Source organism: Nothoprocta perdicaria, unplaced genomic scaffold (genome assembly GCF_003342845.1).
Source record: "Nothoprocta perdicaria isolate Ctin4 unplaced genomic scaffold, notPer1 scaffold_259, whole genome shotgun sequence".
Classification (NCBI taxonomy): Eukaryota; Metazoa; Chordata; class Aves; order Tinamiformes; family Tinamidae; genus Nothoprocta; species Nothoprocta perdicaria.
In genome coordinates, this window is record NW_020455487.1 from 59,108 (window position 1) to 79,044 (window position 19,937).

General features: G+C 43.6%; 1 protein-coding gene across 1 annotated transcript; it reads right to left on the bottom strand.

The window, feature by feature from the left end:
- Nucleotides 1-1,909: 1,909 nt before the first annotated feature.
- On the bottom strand, nucleotides 1,910-19,670 carry DCT (dopachrome tautomerase). Its single transcript, XM_026040472.1, has 8 exons — nucleotides 19,370-19,670; nucleotides 12,297-12,596; nucleotides 9,605-9,705; nucleotides 8,320-8,486; nucleotides 6,625-6,804; nucleotides 6,379-6,514; nucleotides 3,876-4,077; nucleotides 1,910-2,091 (listed from the first exon to the last, which is right to left on the bottom strand). The coding sequence occupies exons 1-8, from the start codon at nucleotides 19,668-19,670 to the stop codon at nucleotides 1,910-1,912; spliced, it is 1,569 nt and encodes a 522-aa protein (XP_025896257.1).
- Nucleotides 19,671-19,937: the final 267 nt, after the last annotated feature.

Below are 19,937 nucleotides of genomic sequence, written 5' to 3' on the forward strand. Positions count from 1 at the left end.
CAAATGTTAAATGAGATACAGAAAAGCAGTTGATAGATCATCAAAAGCTTTGAATGCTCAAAGTGGATTTCCAGAAAGACTAGAATCCTGCAATGACAGACCCTGTGCGGTACCTGCAGCAGGTCAGGCTGACAGCACGTGTTACCATGATGCCCACAACCCCCCAGTAGCCCTGCATACTCCAAGACAAAGTGGGAAAAAAAAGGGGAGAAAACAGCTCAATAGTGGCTAGTACTAAGTAGACCAAGAAGAAAGACCATAGAAATATTTACTAAGTGGAATTTTATTCAAGCAGGCTCTAAGACACAAGCCATTACGGTTAAGAAAAATGCCAAATCTGAGCCTGCTGTTAACATAAAACATGCACCAAGTGTGGCACAATCTATGCAGGACTTCATTTGCTGTATAAATGGACAGGACAGTCACACAAATTTAGTACAAATTGTGTTTGAATGGCATTTCTAAGGGAATATTTTTATTTATACTGGAATATTTAAGAAAGAGGTGTGGGGAATGCCATGTCCAAACCTGCTTCCCTACCTGAAGACCTGAGTAATACAAGGTATCTCAGCCTTGCTACTTGGATCTCTGGATCTCAGGCTTTGGCAAATATTTAGATAAATTCTAGATTCTTTCCTGCAAGCAGTCTTCTCAACACTCCCATTTTCCTAAATYAGTAACACAGGGCTATATCACCAAATCTAAAGTAGCAGTTTAATAGAAAATTTGGGCCACAAGATGGATTGGTTAGTAGAGGAATCCTATGAGAATATAACTAACAAAGCATTTAGCTAACTTTTAGGTGTGTAAAATAATTTGTCCTTTTATATATGAATGGATATAGCTACAGATTCAAWTAATAATAACTTTGACCATTACACAGCTTGGGAAGAGCCACAGCTCAAATATCAGGTAACACTGAAGGCAACTGCTTTATACTGTGACCAACATTTGATTTGATTCTGAAGAGATGCCTCTGTATTTATGACTACTTCCTATCTGACAGTTGCTCCTTCAACTTACACACTTTCAAGCCTACTTCTCTKCTATTGGAACATTTTCTCATTACTGATTTTTTTTCTGCATTTAGTACCACTTTACCTATTTCTGAGCCTGCCTTTCCTTTTCATGCATACCACAAAACTGTGCAGAAGGGCCAAAAGAGAGGACGAGCACCACATGCAGCTTCTGCCAGAGGTGCTTAACAAAGATATAAAACAGAAGTGTGTATTTTAGCTATAAGGGAATTCCTGCTCTTAATCAAGCTACAGGATAGCTGAGCTAAGAGTTTTACCCAGAGTTAGCATCAGTTTCATCAGAAATAACATATGGAACTTATGATGGTTCTAAAATAACCTAAATGGAGGTTTCTCAGAGTATTCTGCCAAGCTATGCTCTCTCCTTCCATCTTATCTCATCAAACTGCATGAAATATTTGGAATCGCATAACAGTCTACCTCATTTATTCAGAATATTGATTGATAACTGTAAAATTATCTGCTATTCAAATATACATGTAGGACTAATGACATTCTGCACATCTCAGAGCTGTTAGATGAAATCAAAAACACACTGAGCTAAAAAAATCATATTGCTTATTGATCAAGTTGTTTTTCTTCTTGCATCGTATTCTTGGTTGTCTTGATCTGAATCTATAGAGAACCTGTATCACACACTCCAGATAATCCGTGCAAATGAGAAAACTTTGGCCTGTCTTGGGTGTTACACATTRGTACCCAGAGACTTTATCTATTACAATGCACAAGATAACAGTAAAAAAAATGAGAACAATATACTTAGCTGCCAGAGGAGTGTGTGATAAGTGGGTAGCTAAAAACCCAACACTATCTGAATAAACTACTCAAGGTGGCCTCCTGCAAGAGTAACCAAAGAAAACAAGGCCAAGGCACTAGGCCTCTTCYGTGTACTTTTTGGGGCTGAAGCTCACATTCATCAGTGGCTCAAAACCTCTTCTCTGTCTCCGGTGTTGAAAAAATACAAGCAATAGAACCAGCAGGACTAGAGCTGTAAGTGCTCCTCCAACTGTGGCTCCAACCATCACAGCCCAGGCTTGAGTTTCTTCAAGTGAATCTGGAAATACAGAAAAACTGAAGTAAGGACTCTTCGTAATTTTATTTGTAAAAACACATGAGAGAAAGCAGTATCATATTGTTTTTGACAACTAGAACTATAYGCATAGTAGTTAACTGAAAACACTACTACTTATAGTTCTGCTGACCAGCTACATGTCACACCCTCTGATCTTGAACCACTACTGGGGACCTACTCTCTTCTTATACAATTTTCATCATTGTTACTGTATAAGTAAGTCCATTCCAGTTCCACTTAAAACTTTTATTTTATTTTTAAACTATGCTTGCAGAAGTTTTGAGCAAGGAATTCCTGAATGTCCTGTTCTGAAAAACGCTACAGATACTGGGATGACAGTTATAAAGTCTGACTCAAACAACGTTCAGGAAAAGCTTTCAGAGCAGCTTAAGGTATTCTCAATACCTTGAAGCTATTTAAACATAAGGTCTTAAATTCAGAGGGCTCAAGAAGATGTCACCTATTGACTACCAAAGTGACTAAAAGTTGTATGCCCCGATCTGCAGTGTACCTCAACAATGAGTCAACGGCAGTCATGGCCAAATTGGATATGAAGTCAAAATGATGACAGCCAACAATGTTATGTATGTTAATCCTGAGTTAGCTAGTTACAGGGAATATAGCAGCATCATCAAGCTATAAATTTAGGTGAAAGGGAAGGATTATAACATAAAAACTTCACCCTTTGAACACTGATCATCCTAACAGGATTAGAAATGCTGCGAGCTGAAAAGGTATTTAGGCTGCAGTCAAGAACCAGCACAATAACAAGCTGCCTTTGTTATTGCCTGGATAAGAGATGCCCAAGGAAGAGTGGCCTTTCCAAGGAAGAAGAGGGTACAGCGGTCCAGAAGGAGGAAAACTGAAATGCATTAACAGGGGAACTCAAAACATTCAGAGGAAACTCTGGGGACACCCCTGAGAAAAGCACTGCAGAGGCAGCTCGCCCGCCTCCGGGCTTCCCTGCGTGAATGCAGCCTCTGAAGGAAGGGCAGGGGATTTCAATCTTTTCCAGTCTGTAGACCTTTAAGTGGTTTCCACCGATGAGAAACAGAGATACAAGGTAAAAACAAAATTTTTTTTGGCTAGATAAGTACCTACAGTCTCTTGAGGGACTCAATACACAGAAATACTGTGGATTTTTTAGCTTTTTGTCTTGATCTGTTTTGCGTCAAAGTTGATTTCAAACGAACAGACAAAGACTGAGATGAAATACAGTTATGGGGAAATCTTTAAAGCTTAGTGGAGAGTTATAATACAAAACACCCTATACATCCCTCAAGAGTATCCAAAGCTTAGCAGACGGCAYCTCTAATGAGTTTCATGGTGCAGCATAATGTGCAAAGCAAGTACTTTCTAATGACCAGCATTAGCCAGACAGGCTTCCTGGCAGAGAGCCTGACCCCTGACAGATTAAAGGATGCTGTARCAGGCATAAACAGCCCCGGGAACAGGAGCCAAAGTCAGAGTCTCCCCAGAGCCAAAGGAGCGTGCTCATCAATGTCAGAGCAGTTCCAGTTGGTGCATGTGGCTGCAGAGCAGGAGCAAACTGCACGAGCTTGTGGTCACTATAACACACCTGGCAAGGTGCAACTACCCGGGATAGTTGCTACAACAGGATGCCAGGTGCGTGTGATCACTGGTGACCAGGGGAACAGACACAGGCTTTTGCAAACTTCGCCTTATTTTCCAAATTCCTGTGTCACTGAGAGCTTCACTTGTCACACTGTTTGGCCTGGAGGTATCTCCATGCCTTCAAAACATACCTGGCAGGTCGATGGCATAGGTGTAGCCAAGTTGCTCCGCAGTGACGAAGAGCTGGTCGTTGGTCACAGGAGGGAAGAAAGGGACCATGTTATACAGCCTGTTGTGACCGATGGGGGCCAGCTCCTCGGGCCAGGCATTGTCAGGAGGGCTAAACCGCTTCATCCATTCGTCAAAGATGGCATCAGTAAAGGAGTGAAGAACCTGCACATTCAATCAATCACACATGTTTATTAAGTTCTCTGTTCAGAAAATTGCACAGTTGGTCTATGCAGATGCTAAGCATGAGCATGTGGAGGGTGGGGAGACACCAGTGGCAGCAGAGTGGAGCTGGCACACTGTCTGTCCTCGGCAAGCACAAGTTATGTCACCAGAGGACAATGTAGGATTGTCCCTCAGAGAACATCCCAGTTTGGCCCCCATGTCCCTCTTACCTCGCCAGGGATGGAGATATTTTGCCTGCCCTCCCCTGGCTACAGCCTATGTCCCAAGSGCCTGCTGGGGCTTCACTGGTGTCCCACAATACACAGAGCTGCAACATGGGGACAGCGACTCACTTTAGCCTCAGGGGAAGCTGCTTTTTAAAGAGAAAGAGGGACCGAGAAGGAGAGAGAAGAAAGAGAGTAATCTAATTTAGGGGATATTTACAGACAGAAAAGCAGGAAAATTTATGAGAATGGACTACAAACTAAATGGATTAAAATAAAGTAYTGTGTAAGACACTGTGCTATATCCTCTCTTACTCTTTCATTTTGCTTACACTGTTCATCATGAACTCTCTCTCCAGAGGTTCATTTTGTAAAAGCCATCTTTCTATCCTTGTCACAAGCTATTTAGAGTGACCACTACACTGAAAAGTCCAGCTACTTTCAGCACTTTCTCTTGAAAACCATGACCCAGGGATYTAGGCTGAATGCAAAGTGAATTGCTTGAATCTCAGCTTCATTTAGAGACTTATGGGTGAAAATGGCCTCTGAAGCCTAAGCACTCCTTCAGAGAAGCAATGCTCAGTTAAGTCGCTGGAGGGAGCTCAAGCACTTAAAATRCATGAGAGGCAGCTGGAAAAGGGTGTTTCAACAAGGGAAGGAGCTTCTCAAGGTTATTACAGACGATGCCTAATCCTGTGGTTATGTTCAAGGGCATTAAATGCTTTACAAGTGCAGAAAAGCGTAAAATCTTTGCTCCAAAGCATGTGCTGGAAGCTCACAGCGTGTCCACASTGTGAAGGGATGTGGTTCATTTGAACGTTGTCCGGAGAGTTATGAAGTGTTTGTAGTATCAGGCAGAAGGAAAATCCTTCGCTTTTCCCCTCTGTCTATATTTAAGACTTGATATCATAACATCACTCAGATGCAAATGAATAGGTAGGTCCCGTGCAAGAGTCCACCAAGTTCATCCAGGTTAGTCTGCCTCTCATACACGTTCTACTCTTGCTTGCCTCTGAACGTGTCTGGAAAATTGCAGCAAATTGGATTCTTCATGGTCATTTTGTAGCATTCCACAAGCACCACAGCTCCTGCTACCCTCATATTGCATCAAGTCTTTCCCACTAAGTTTATAGGTGCGTAAAACCCCAGGAAAGTTATTTCCACCTTGCATTCCAACACCCATTATAGACCTGTCTGAGGCTGCTCAGAATCATCTCTGCTGTGCTTTGTCTTATAATGACAAAAAAAATGGAAAAAAAAATGGTCCTGAAAAAGTCTAGGGAACTGCATGTAAAACTGGAAAAGAGTGAAATAAAGATGTCACTGAGTGAGAAGGAATTAATGTAGGAATTCAAGAATTATTAAGGAAAGAAACCACTATGTAAATAGGCTAATTTACCAAACTAACATTTTCAACAGAACATTGCAAAATCACAACACTAGAATAAGGAAATAATTTAATTCTGTTAGAACTTTTCTATGTAATCATTGTGGTTTAGTCCAACAAAGGAAAAAGCAACTGGCAGATGAAATGTGTAGCAGATAGCAAGTCAGCTGCTGGCTTTTTATTTGCATGTTGCTGTTTGTCCTCTCACTGCAGTACAATTCTACACTAACACACCAGCAAAATCCCATTATTTCTATTCCACCTGAAATTAAATGTGCTTCCTCTTAGACTGTCCCTTAGAGAGGAGTTAAAAAAAAGGTAAGTCAGTCTAGTTTTGATTGAAAAATAGTTCCGTTTTTTTGTTGCTGTAAAATTGTCTGCCATAAGCCATGAAGTTTAAATCCTACCTAATGAAAGGATTCTGGGCAACAGGACTCGGAATATTGCTCTTCTCTCTGGAAGCTGATTTTGTATTGCACAAACCATCCTGAGACACCTTCCTCCCTTATCTGATCTTTATGCAGATAGGGCAGTGTTCAAGCAAAGAGAAGGGAGCTCTTGCTTGGCAGTAAAGGTCCCATTTTAGCGGGTTCTCTTCTTCCATTCTGCACATCTCTGGTGACATAAACTGCCTTTTGGGTCACTGCCAGTTACACTCACATTGAGGGAAAAAACAAATAAAAGGCATACCACAAATATGGGATCATTGGCAGCCGCGTGAGGGAGAACACTGGTGCCATTGAGGAAAGAGTGAGCCAAGTTGTGCAGGCTCAGCATCGAGGAGTTCAGGCTGCCGTCTGGTTTGTCGAACCCTTCCAGCGCATTCCTGTGGACGGATTAAAAAAATAGATATTAACGCAGCACGTCTCGCTCGCCCCCACGCCAACAGCAGACGCGGGGGCCGTGCCCGGCCTGCGGGGGAGCCCAAGGAGCCACCTGAAGCTGAAGCTGGAGTTGCGGAAGAAGGGCGGCCGGTCGAACTCCGGCAGGGAGAGGCAGCTCCTGACGTCCTGGGCGCTGGGCAGCGGGCGGCCCGAGGCCCTCGGYGGGCCCCTCCGCAGCGGCCCTTCCTCCGTCCCGTTGCACAGCGTGACCAGGCGGTTGTAGTCGTCCAAGCTGGGCGGAAAGCAGAGAAGGGCACAAGCTGGGACGGGGCGTTGGGGCCCGTTTCTCCCCTCACACTGAAAAAGAGGCCGCTCCTCACCCGGCTCAAGGGCTCCTCAGCAAGAGGACCTGCTTAATCCTAGAGCAAGTGGAATTCTGTGTGTGCCCTCTCCCATCCGAGCTTTCTGGAAAGGCAGGTTTTGGCAGACAACCCCTAACAGTTGAAACTTGTGGTCCTGAGTAATGACTAGCGTTTTAACTCTTAACAATTTAAAAAAAAAAAAACACATAGGAGTCCCATCATGGGGTAGCAAAAAGAAATGCAGGGAATGATAGAAAGCAAGTTTTCACCTTTTAGCCCTCATCCATGCTAGGAGAGAGGTGGCTGCATTAAATTGATACCTCTTTTTCAGGACACAGAGGATAAAAAGTGCTGCAGTTGCAGCAGCTGCCTACTAGCTAACAAGGAGTCCTTTAAATCAGAGAGTCCTTTAGATCAGAGAGATCAAGAGGCAAGAAGAAAAACAACTTTACAGCTGTAAAAAAATATATCTATATGTACTATTCAATATATAATGAAATGGCATTTTCCTAAACTGCTGGGGTAAGAAAAGGCCCTCTATTTAAGCTTGGCAAGACAAGAGTCCAGTCACTTCAGTTTTCAAGAAGAAAAACAAAACTCTATCTTAGAGAAAAACTAGAGATAAAATATAAAGCTAATGGGTGCCTAAGGCCAGTGTTTCAAGTAACTCTTTACATGCCCAGAGAAACAGCCTCTTTTCTGAAGAGTTCTGAACTTTCTGTACCTCCTTCTAACCTCAGATCTCATATCTCATAGAAGGTTATCATAGAAGGTTATCTTATCACAGAAGAATATTAKGTATTATAACCAATAGTATATATTATTAACCATTCTTCTATCATAAGGGCCCAATCGTGTACATGAATTTCCCATCAGCCTACTCAAAATGCCCTGCACTTCCTCAAATTGCTCTGTACCTGCTGAGAGCTGACAGCAAGACAGTGAGTACTCCTCTTTTAACTTTGTTAGCTACATGAAAACTTGGCCACTTTGAAGTCAATACCAAAACTGCATTAAATATATTGGATTTAAGATCTCGTACAATGCAAAACAGATTTTTCAGCCTACCCACAACTTCTTCCAACATCAGCTAGGTGTTACAGAGAATGAGCAGGTTGGCTTTTCTCCTTTAAAAAAAGATACTTCCAATTTGGCAATCTCTTCAAACTTTCATCAGACTCAGAYGGGCTGAATCAACCAAAATCTTGTCTCAAAAGAATCATTCTAAGAACATATTTCCATAATACCAGTGATAAAACTTGGACAGCACCATCTACATATTAAGCCACCATGAGTCCCAGTTTTAAAAATGCAGCCTTGACTCTCTTCCTATCATTCATTCCCGCTGTGAGAGCAATGTGAGCTGCCAACACTGAAAGAAAAGAAACAAAAGCCAAGAAGCAAGATTTGGTCAGCACGCAGGTTTGTCCTAGGCACTCTCTTACCTGCYACAAACTATTTGCCAGAGGGAGAATCTGGAGCTGGGGCTGATGAGGCTCGGGTCGTCTGGCCGGGATGCTCCAAAGAGCTGATCCGTGCACACGTCGCACTCGTTTCTACCTGTGGCAAAATCCCAATAGGGCAACGCGAAGGACTCATTGCCCGTCAGTCGCTACAAGGAAAGGAAATGTGTTAGCAGGGAACCACCTTTAAAGGAAAGAGCTTTAAAAACAAAAGAGCAATTTCCCAAAATTGTTTTTGTGAATATTCTTTTCATTCACAAATTTCAAATCAATGACGCTTATTTCTTAATGCTGCCCCAATTCTCTTGCAAACATTGTTGCATTAAGTCAGTCCTCACAAAAATATTGGCTCTAGTTACTGTACTGTTGGATTGCCCTTTTTTTGGCCAAGTTAAGCTTTCTACCCACTCAGAAACCAAGCAGGAGAGCAGAAGATGAATCAAGCCTTTAAACACTGATAGATTTTATGATTGAAGCGAGTGGGCAATGGGTAAAATYGTGTGTTTTGTTTGCTTTTACTCCACAAAAGGTGGAGAAGAATCTGATTTTGTATTGATGCTTGCATTTGCTTGATAGGGTTTCATGCAAACAAGTTTCCCACAATTATTTTGATAACAGGTTAAACTAGAGGAATGCTGCTAATGTAGAAGAAAGATGAATACTTAGTCAACTGCCTCGCACATTAGTGTACGTTGCTTTAAAAGTCTATACCTAAATAAATTGAATGTATTAATATTGAAAAAATGAATTGAAAAATGATTTAATACATCCAAAATATTGAATGTATTAATGAATGTACTAAATGGCATTGTTAAAGGGGATAATATTTGAAGCTGCTTTACCTAAGATAGTGTCTTCAAAATCAACAAGTAATATCTGTCATGAAGTTGTGCTTTTAAGTGTTGCTTTGATTTCATTACACATCTTCTGCTCTTTGTTGAGACTACACAGGAAAATCTTCATGATAACTTTTATGCAATTGTTCACAGTCACGTCCCTAATATGGGATCTGTTATGTCTTCATCTGCCTATTAACACCATTTAAAGTCTTGTTCTTCTTGAAAAGGTTCACAGTCATCTTAAAACTGCTTAGAACCTTGCAAGAACTAAATTCACTTTAAATAAAAAAGGATCAGTGAAGAAAAGCACTTGACAGTAGGTTGTGTAAGAATTTATCCTAGGAAATAGCATATCCTTGGCTAGCTGGACAAAGATGTCTAGCAGAAGAGAAAAGTTACATGAAAAATAAAAAGGCTGTTTTGCTAACCTGTAGATCTCTTTCCAGCAACAGTAAATGGTACCTGTGCCAAGTAACAAAGGCAGGTCCTTGATGGGAGAAATCAATAGCTGAGAAAGGGCGGCCAGGTCCTGCAAAGGGAAGGCATGATGAGCCCTTCAGTAGCAAAGGAAGCCAGGCAGAAAGAGAGCACCTTCCTCTACCGCCCGTATCTGAGTCAAACGAAAACCTCCAGCTCTGCAACTTTGGAAGAAGCGCAGATCAGAGGCCAGAATGCTTGCACACGATTAGCAAAGCAAAACCCTCTTTGGTTTTTAATTTCAGCATTTCTCAAAACTTCACATTCTGAAAGGTTTGATATTGTGGACATTTCTTCTCATTTTAATGTTGTGTTGATRCAATAGTCTTATCATATAAAATCTAAGCAACTAATATGTGCCCCATTGTCTCAGCATTGCTCCTTGCTCTTATACATTCCATTCCACCCCAGCCCACCCCATCCCATCCCATGCCATCCCATTCCATCCATTCCATCCTATCACATTCTAATCTAATCTGTTACAATTAGAATATGACAGGATGTTACTGTTTAAAATCTGTTTTTTTCCATAACCTGTCAAACCTACCACCAGTAATTCAACATGTCCTTTCAYACCTGTTTTTTTAAACAAGGCTTTCTCTTCAGTCTCATGTTTGTTGTCCCCCACTACAGAAGCTCCTGGAGGAACTAGCTAAAGTGATGAGGATTCTCTGCAGTGTTTTGCAAGGACATGACATATGATTCTGCAAAAGGAAATTTGGTGGGTTTTGCTGACGAGCATTTCAGATCACTACAGTTCTCACAGATGTTTCCCTTCCTGGCCCTCAAAAGCTCAGCAGAAGAGCTGCCACCACATACTAGGAAGTCCTTAAAGAAAAAGCAGTGCATTGTTATCAAAATGCGTAATGACAAGCTAGTTTTTCCTGCATTTAGCTGACCAATTACTAGTGGGCATTGGCATCACCTTTTCAGAAAACTTCTTACCTTGTAAAAAAGAGCTACTTCATGTAACATAGCTTAGCCCTAAGTGGAAAAAAATCTCTAATGTCTTAATGCATGCTTTGTACATAAGTATTATTTGCCAAGGAGATTTGTAATGGTTAGCCATGCATTTAGAATTAAATTTCAGAAGAAATACTGATTTTTAACAACCCAGCAAAATGAGAGGTTTCTCTCCTGAGATTCACAAATAAACCCAGTCTTATTTCCTTATAAGGCATTCCTTATTTCCTTATAAGACATTGATTCTACAGTATCCAACTTGCTACAGTATCCAACTTGCTACATTAGCTCTAATCTTAAAAAAAAAAAAAAGGGAGAGGAAAAAAAAAAGAGAGAGATGAGCCAAAAAGTTACTTCCATGGGAAGAGATCCTTAGGCAGCAGCTATTTGATCCTGCCCTGATGTTTCTCTGAATACAAAATAACTACACAATGTTTGAGTGATGGTACTGCAGACCAGCAATGCTCTCTAAAAGATAGGATTTGATTGCCATCTATTTGACACAAAAATAATGTTTTGGAAAATGAAAATGGATTCAGTAAATTTTAAAAATACAAGAGTATGTTTTTAAGCTGTAAAAATCTTCATAGAGGATGCATAATAAACAGGCATTTGATTCACAAAGATTTGAGAGATTTCCTGATTAATCTTGTATTTTCTATTCAAAACTAATCTCTCTTCTTGCTCTCGTCATCACAAAGATATGAGAGCTCAAATATACTGATGTCCTCAATGACAAATTAGTTACCATTTGTATTTTCATTTTAACAAAAGCTATTATTTCAGATATTTAGCAATTTTGTAAGAACCGTTTCACCAAAATATCCCATAGAAAATCCACTTTGATTCTCACACTGCATTTCCACAATGTGGCTAATCATATACAGTGCCATCATAGCTCTGACAGGTGATGAGCAGACAACCCCTCCTGCATTTATAACATTGTTTGGAGAAGAGCAGTCTAWTGGGAATAACCCAACCCTGCACAAAAACCTGAGGCAGCGATAGAGTAGACTCCTCAGCCCACGTATGGATTTGCCTATCCCTGCAGTGGYGCTGCCTCTTTCCATGAGACTGTCTTATCCCCTGCAGGCTTCTTGCTTTTGCCAAGTCTTTCAACTGTTTCACTCATCCCAACAGGATGCAATAGTTTCAGAAGAAGAGACTGAAATTAACCCGCTYCAGAGGAATGGCCACTCTCCAGGAGCAGCCAGGTGAATCCCATCTTTAGTGACTTGCTAAAAGCCACAAATGGAGATTCAACGTCAAGCAGGGTGACTTCTACGTTGCCAGGTTGATCTGTGAAGAACCTTTTTCCCCACTTCTGCTGCCTCTACCTTGTAGTCTGTATTAGGAAAGTCTTTTTGAGATGAATCCCACCCAACACAGTAATCCTGAACTGAATCCATGAACTGCCTTTCCATCAGATAGAAGGTACAGCCAGGAGTGCAGTTGAAGTGCCTCAGCAACCACCCAACCTTCAGCTCTTGGAAGCAGGTCTGCACCAGAGCTCCTTGGACTGCATACGGCCACAAAGTCCTCAGTATCAACTGTCTGTTCTACAGATCTGTTTCTGCTGGGCCTCACTGGTTGCTACACAGCCCTGTTAAACACTTAGCTTTGTTCAACATTTAAACATTCCTTTACATGAAGGACCCCTTTGATAAGAAATGCACTAACCTAATAGTGTGTCTCTGACTGAGTAGTAATGAAGCCAGACAAAGTAGTTATAGATACTGCAGTTTGCAATTTGTGGCTCATTCCCAGCGGGACCAAGCAGACTCATCCAGTGCTGAGTTGCAATGACATAGTCTGGATGAATGGTTKTCTTCGCCCGGTGCAACGCATCCAAGAACTGCTCCCTCTCCGCCGMAGTCAGGGAATGGATGTTCTTCCTAACAACTGGCGGCTTCCTCTCGTTGCAGTCAGGGCCCGTCCAACCAAACTTGCAATCACCACAGTTATAGCCAGCAAAGTTTCCTGTGTTAAGAGGGAGAAAGCATCCATGAAATTATGAATCAAGGAAAACTAACCTTGAAATGCAGAAGAATTAAGAATTAGTGTTCCTTTCCTCCCCAGAGATTTCAGTCCCTGGAAGGGACGGCAGCTGAGGAGACTGGCAGCTTTGCAGTCACTTAGTTCTAGGGATGGCTCACTTCCCAGGAGCTCGGCACGGCCAAGAATCACACTTGGCTGGCTGGGGGGTAAAGCACTAGGTAATGGGCTTGATGCCCCAAGGTGCTGAAAACGCTGCAGAGCCCGCAGGCACCTGAGGATTTGCACAGAACTGGGGTTCTGCACTTCAGGTTGAGCACATGATTAAGTACTTGGATTGACTGGCTCTCCTGCACTCCCAGACATCTGGGATCAAACCCAAAAATTGGTCTGCTCATGCAGATCTTTAAACTCAGTGAAAATTCCCAAAACAAAACAGTGCAACAAGGACAGAACCCCATGGGAAAAAAAAAAAAAAAAAAAAAAAGTCTGTTAGCAGCATTTTGGGGAGATCACAAAATCCAGCATAAGCACCACAAATGCTGCTGGCGACATCTTAAGCATTTTGAAATGGTGCTGAAGTATCAGCCTGGGAGGCAGCATGGCACCGTCGTGCCCTGGTGGCATTTCTCCTGAGGGAGCTATCAGGTCTGCTCTAGTCCATTAGCTCAGATTCTCTAATGCAGTGGAGGAGTCCAGGAACACAAAGCTGGCTTTAGGCACGGACACCACGGCCTCTTGCCTACAGTGGCAGACTGCCAGAAAGAGCAGGAAGACCCCGCTGGAGCGAGGTGAGCTCTGTCTGACTTTACTGGAGGAGATGGGGAGTGTCTGCTCTGGCTGCACATCTTTCTGTGGCCTGGACACCCGCAGGCTGCTGGTGCAGGAGGGGTGCAGAGTAGTGGGCACTGCCCTGAGAGGTGGGGGAGAGAAAAGAGATGGCCAGGGCCTCTCTGAGATCTCCACTCAGCTCTGAATTTGCTCATTCCAAACGCTTTCTGTATACACATGCTCACTCCATGATGACCACACCAACAGTCTTAGAATCATAGAATCATAGAGTTATAAAGGTTGGAAGGGACCTGCAGAGATCACCCAGTCCAACCCCCCTGCACATGCAGAGTCACGCAGAGCACGGGGCACAGGGCTGCGTCCAAGTGGGTTTCGAAGATCTCCAGAGAAGGAGACTCCACAACCTCTCCAGCTAGCCTGTTCCAGGGCTCTGTCACCCTCACTGTCAAGAAATTTTTCCTTAAATTTCTGTGGAACTTTTGGTGCTTCAATGTGTGGCTGTTTCCTCTAGTTCTGTCGCTGGCCACCGCTGAAAAGAGGCCACCCCATCCTCCTCCCTCCCTCCCTTGAGGTATTTCTAGACACTGAGCAGGACCCCCCTCAGCCTCCTCTTCTCCAGGCTGAACAGGCCCAGCTCCCTCAGCCTTTGCTCATAGGGCAGATGTTCCAGGCCTCTGATCCTCCTCGTAGCCCTGTGCTGGACTCTGTCCAGCAGCTCCACATCCCTCTTGTCCTGGGGAGYCYAGAACTGGACACAGTCTCCAGATGTGGCCTCACCAGGGCTGAGTAGAGGGGGATGATCACCTCCCTTCACCTGCTGGAGACAAGGGAGCAGGACTTCCAAAACGCCACCTAATCTCACTTTTCCCCACACACATTTCARTGCTGTCAGTCCCAAGACAGGCTAATGTGGAGATGGGAAAGTGGCTTCTGAAGAGCTCCTGGATAGGCAGATGTCCACAGTGTTGAGTATAGAAGTGTTAACCCTAAGATAACATTTCAGACTCTCAGCAGCTACAGAGCTAGAGGTAACCAACAGCTCGAAAAGGCTCCCAAGGTTACCAGAGGTGTTGCCATGCAGGTTATAGAGCTTACGGCTCACGCCAGGATAAGGACTGCTGAGCATTTGTTACTGACTCCTGGGTGACCCGCCAAGGGGATATGAGAACACTTAACTTTCAGGTTTGAACCATTTATGAGGCTATGGGATTGATAGATCCCATCTGGGACTGGATTAGACTGGGACCTAATGAGCCCAGTCCTTAGGACTAGGACTGGTCCTAAGCTTTCATAAAGCTTTCATAAAGCTTTCATAAAGCTTTCATAAAGCTTTCATAAAGCTTAGGACCAGTGACAGGGTTACGGACTACAGAAGTGAAGACTTTACCTGTATTTTGCAAAGCCTGACACACAAAACAAGGATGGTGGCCTGGCATATGGTTTATGTTTTATCCTGACGCAGGCAGGAATAGCTGGACTAGGCTAGGATTGAAGACACCAGAAGGCAGGGGTCTACTCTGGTTTATGGTGATGATGACTTATTCCACAAAAAGCAGAGAGTTTATAGTTTTCATGAGAAGAAGCAGGAGTTATGATGGACAACCTGGATATGTTATGACGGTGAGGGAGATAATGGATCTCAATTATGATTGAAATGGGAGGGAAGCATCACTTTTATAGTTATATCCTATGAGTCCCACGAGAAGAGCATCACTGCTGATTTGAGTTGAGATGTACTCCACTATCTTTACTATTGCTTTCTATTGTTTTTACATTGCTTTACTGTTGCTTTTTTACATTCCTGACGATTCATGTTAGCTATTAGTCTGTCACATGCTCCCACCTGTACTGATCAGACAAGAAGTCTTCAGGAAGAACTCAGAACACCAACTAGTTAGCCATGGATACTGCATGAGCAGTTCTGCAATTCAATGAGCAAGGGAATTTCTGGAAAGAAACATACGGCCCTTTTCACCAAAAGGTGCAATTCAATCCTTTTAAAGAGGATTGGCAAAGCAGAAGTTAACCATGAAAACATCCTGTCAACAGCCTTTAGTGAGATTGGCTCTAAGAATCCATTTACTTGCAGGGTTGGATAGGCACCACATTGAGACACAGTACTAACAGAGCCAGAACTAATGCAAGTTTTGTGTGTCTGGCACCTGATTCTCTCGCAGCGAGGGCTCTCCTCCATTCTTCTGCTCTGAGATCATTTATCAGACAACATCCATAGCTTGGGTGCACTCTATGTCTCCTCAGGCTACGGGAGGAAATTCGCAAAGGCCCAGGAAGATGAGTCAGTCAGCTGGGGGAACAGGTTTTTCCCCACCTCTGGAGCCAGGCAGGCCTGTGGCTACACGCCTGCTTTCCCTGGGCAGGTGCTAATTACCTCCTGCTCAAATTCTGTGGGTTTTTCTCCCTTAGYAGGCTAATTTCTCAAGTAACCAAAGGGGCCCATTCTCCACTGCGCTCCACCAGACACTCTTCAGTGGGACACACGCTTTGACTGAGAGAGAACTGGTGCCAAGGAAGAGACGGGCAGTCAGGAGGAGCCAATCTCCTGGCAAGGTGGCAATTCACACTGCAGAATTTCTGCTATTTGTGTTGCTGATTTTTTAGCAGCCTCTGGTCTGCTTACCAATGCTCTACACACACACAAACACTTCATGAGATGGAAGTTAATCTTCATCATTTTCTTTCCCTATATAACAGGACTGTTGCTATAGAACAGTCTAAAGGGGTAGCAGCTGGTGGAAGTCTGTGATATTTCCCAGATTGCAAATGAGAAGCTTTGCAAGAGGCAGACACCTTTTTGTGTGTGTGTTCTAGCAAAGACACCTTTTCAGCAGTTGTTTCATCCTCCTAAAGCTGGAATACTACGAGCACATGGGTCCCGAAACAACACCTTGCTATTTCCAGAAAGTTCATGTACTACTTTGCAGAATTCCCACTGCAAAAGGATACAGTGCTCAGCTGCCACAGCAAGACAGAGAAGTCCTCAACATTTTATGCACCCTGGAACCATAGGAGCAATGAAGGATTCGTGTCTTAGCATTTCTCTGCTCTGAATGACTAGGACATAGCAATCCAATGCACAACCTCTCTGAGGCTGTGCTAAGGACCACCTAGATGTCCTTACCTCAACACGGCACAGAGCGTCACCCCAGCACACAGATGGAAGATAATGTTGCAGTTGGGGTCCACATCTTCTCGTGTGCAGGCACAGCTTGTTCCACTGCTTCTAGGAATAATCACTGCACTGATGCTGGGAAAAGCAAATCATGTGGAGCTTCTTCCCCACTAACCTGAAGATGTTATCACACTCCCAAGGATTTCTCTTCCTCRACACCTCTTCTCAGCCCCATTAATGGTGTTTTTTCCTCATAAAGTTGCATAGATTTGGCTGTTTCCGTAGACCTGATGGCCATGCTAGTTCTCTCTTTGGGTCAGTTCATAGACATGACACTGAGAAAATGCCATCTATGACATGACACTTCTTATGTGTTCAGGGACTTTGGTGGTATATGGTAATGCTAGTTTGCACATAGCACTTTGACTGCTTCTCTACCCCAGGGACTGTCTGAGCTCAAAGACTGATTTTTCTACCTCTAAGCAGCACATGGTTGGTCTTCAGACACTGAAGGTAACACAAATCAGCAACTCCTACAACCCAGTGTTAATAATGTTACTTTCTTCAGTAAAAATAAACCCATTTAAGCCTCACCATCTTCTGTCTTTTTTCCTTGTACAATACAAAATCTGTCTTTCCTCTTCCCTTCACGGAGAGCAACTAACACATGCTAATTTATCAATTATCAAGATAAAGGATTTTTTAGCGGCTGAAGGGTTCTTCAGCCACTACATTAATAAAGGGATTACACTAGAGTTGAAATCCCAGAATACAGCAGTATCCCAAGGGTGAGATCAGGTTTCTTGCCATATGAGTCAAATGGCAGTTTTCCTGCAATAAGGGTCACTAACCTCTACTTTTGGACCTTGTTTTAGGCTACAGTGGAGGTTGGATTTGAAGCAGTTACAATTTAGTATATTCTACAGCCACGTTGCCCTACAAGAGTAAATAAAGTGTACTTATAAGATCACTTTTGCCTAATGGGATGACCATCTTATCAGTTCTTAAGCTTACCTGCAAAATGCCTGCAACTATACAAGAGAATTTAAATCTCCTCTCCGCAACCTGATCAATTATTATATGGGAATGTAAAAATATTTGATTCTGTGATTTCCTAAAAGCTTCCACGGACAGCAAACAAAACTAGCTCAGAAGTGTTCCAAACTGACAGTAGCTATCCTATGAAATATTGATTTTTGTGTAATTAGCCACAAGCAACAGTATCCAGGGTCTATTAAACTAATGCATTTTGTCTAAATCAGAACATACCACTTATTGAAATACTAAAGATCATCTTCCCTTCAGGGACTATAGTACAATGTTAGGGAACTGTCAACAGTTCAATTCAGTTTAAGAAAATTATGCAAGCTGAATTAATAGTAGGAACATCTAAATGCATCATAGAATACATACAGTGGATTCAAAGCTGTTATTAAACAAGTACTATTAACTCTGCTACATCACTGCTACACTCATGCCATAACCACAGCTTTTTTCTAGGGATTGTATTTTTGCTGCCATCGAGAGAACCATGTGCATCTTGAACCATGGATATCTTGATAAGAGCCTTACAATGGTCTTTTGGATAACAGATCTTCATGTAAAAGTTGGAGAGAGGACCTGGATTTTTCTGTTTTAATCTCTTCCGTTGTTTTTATGCTGATGTATGAAAAACTAGCATATATTATTTGCTAGAGACTAGAAATAGATGAGATTTTTTTTTCCTTTCCATAGAAAAGGAAATGAATTCAGAAAATGACTTGGGGGTTTGGGATTTCTTCTAGAAATGTTCAGCACCTGGGCCTGGATGGATATGATTTTAAAATGATTATTGAAGAGCTACAGTCCTTTCAGGAGGCCTTTTATCCAGAGCTATTAAGTATTCAGCAGAAACAGAATAATATACTGAGAGATCTCTAGAATTGTCTTCTGGAAAATACTGGTCCTGTTGCTCACAGCTCCTCCAACAAACTTACTGTGCAACCATGAWCGATGTGATACAGTTAAACAGCACTGTCTAATCAAATATAATGAAACATATGGCACTGGGAATTCCCATAGCTCTCTTTCATGTCCTATCTAAAGTGTAAATTGAACAGTGCCTAGATGGCAATGGAGCACAGCCCTCTGTAGCATTAAACTATTTGAAAGAGCCTTACCACGGGCTGGATTTAGCACAGACCAGGAATTATTTCACGTCACACTTGTTTGGAAAACCAGAAAACTCAGCAGTACAGATGTGCACTGTACTCCTTTGAACGGGCAAATTAAATTTACTAGGATAGACTAGATGCCCAACAACAAGCACCTTTTAAACTCTGGGGCACTCTGGTGCACAGGCAACTAACCTGTTAGAGAAAAACAACAGCAACAGCAACAGCAACAGCAACAGCAACTACTACTACTACTACTACTACTACTACTACTAAACACTTTTAGACACAGGGTCTCAAGCACCCGAACCAGGCTCACAGTGCCAGGTTTAGCAGTCACAGGAGAACCAGGTTTGAACATAGCTCTGAAATATCCAGAATCCTTTGGGAAAAACAACAAAAAAAAAAAGGTGTTGTGGGAACTACAGGAAGAATTCCAGGGGAAATCAGTGAAAACCCAAAGTGTTGCATGACAGAATGTGCTTTTTTAAGCACGTTGCTCTGAACACCCGCTCTATTCTGCGCAGGGAACAGCACGGCTTGGTCATAAACTTGATGGAATTCCTTGGAAACTGCTGCTGTTCCCAGCCTTCCTTGATGCCCCATTCCATGGGGGCCCTCTGCAGCGCTTGGCCCTTCCAAGCTCAGCAAGGAGAGCCGATCCGCTCACCGCCGCCCCTCACCTGTGCACCAACAGCTCTCATTGAAGAACTTGAGGGGCCATCGCTCCCGGTCGTCCACGTTCCGCAGAGTGTAGGGGCCGCTCCAGGGCCGCTCGTCCGCGCGCACCCCCCGGCACCGCCCCCGGCCCTGCAGGACCCCGCACGCGTTGCCGGGCGCCGGGCCCAGCGCCGGGCAGCAGCGCTTCGAGCCAAGCGCCTCCACGGTCATGCAGGCGCGAGGGAACTGCGCCGCCACGCCGGCAGGCCACGAGCAGCTCAGCAAGGCCAGCAAGGCCCAGGGGAGCCTCCCGGGAGAGCCCATGCCCCCTGGGCGCCGCTGCTCCCCACGGCAGGGCTGAGGCAAGCCGAGCGCACGCATCTCCTCGGTGGGATCACGGCACTCGCGGCTGCTCCATGCCCCGGCCAAGCGGGATAATCCACCCCYGCCCCAGGCTGCGGAGGAGGCCCGTACTGGACCTCCGCTTAATCCCGKCCTCTAATTGCCTTGAACGTGGTTTGGGAGGCCGGAGTTTCGGCTCTGCGGTGCCCGCACAAGAGCCGCCGCTTGGAGCGAGGGTTTATATAGAGG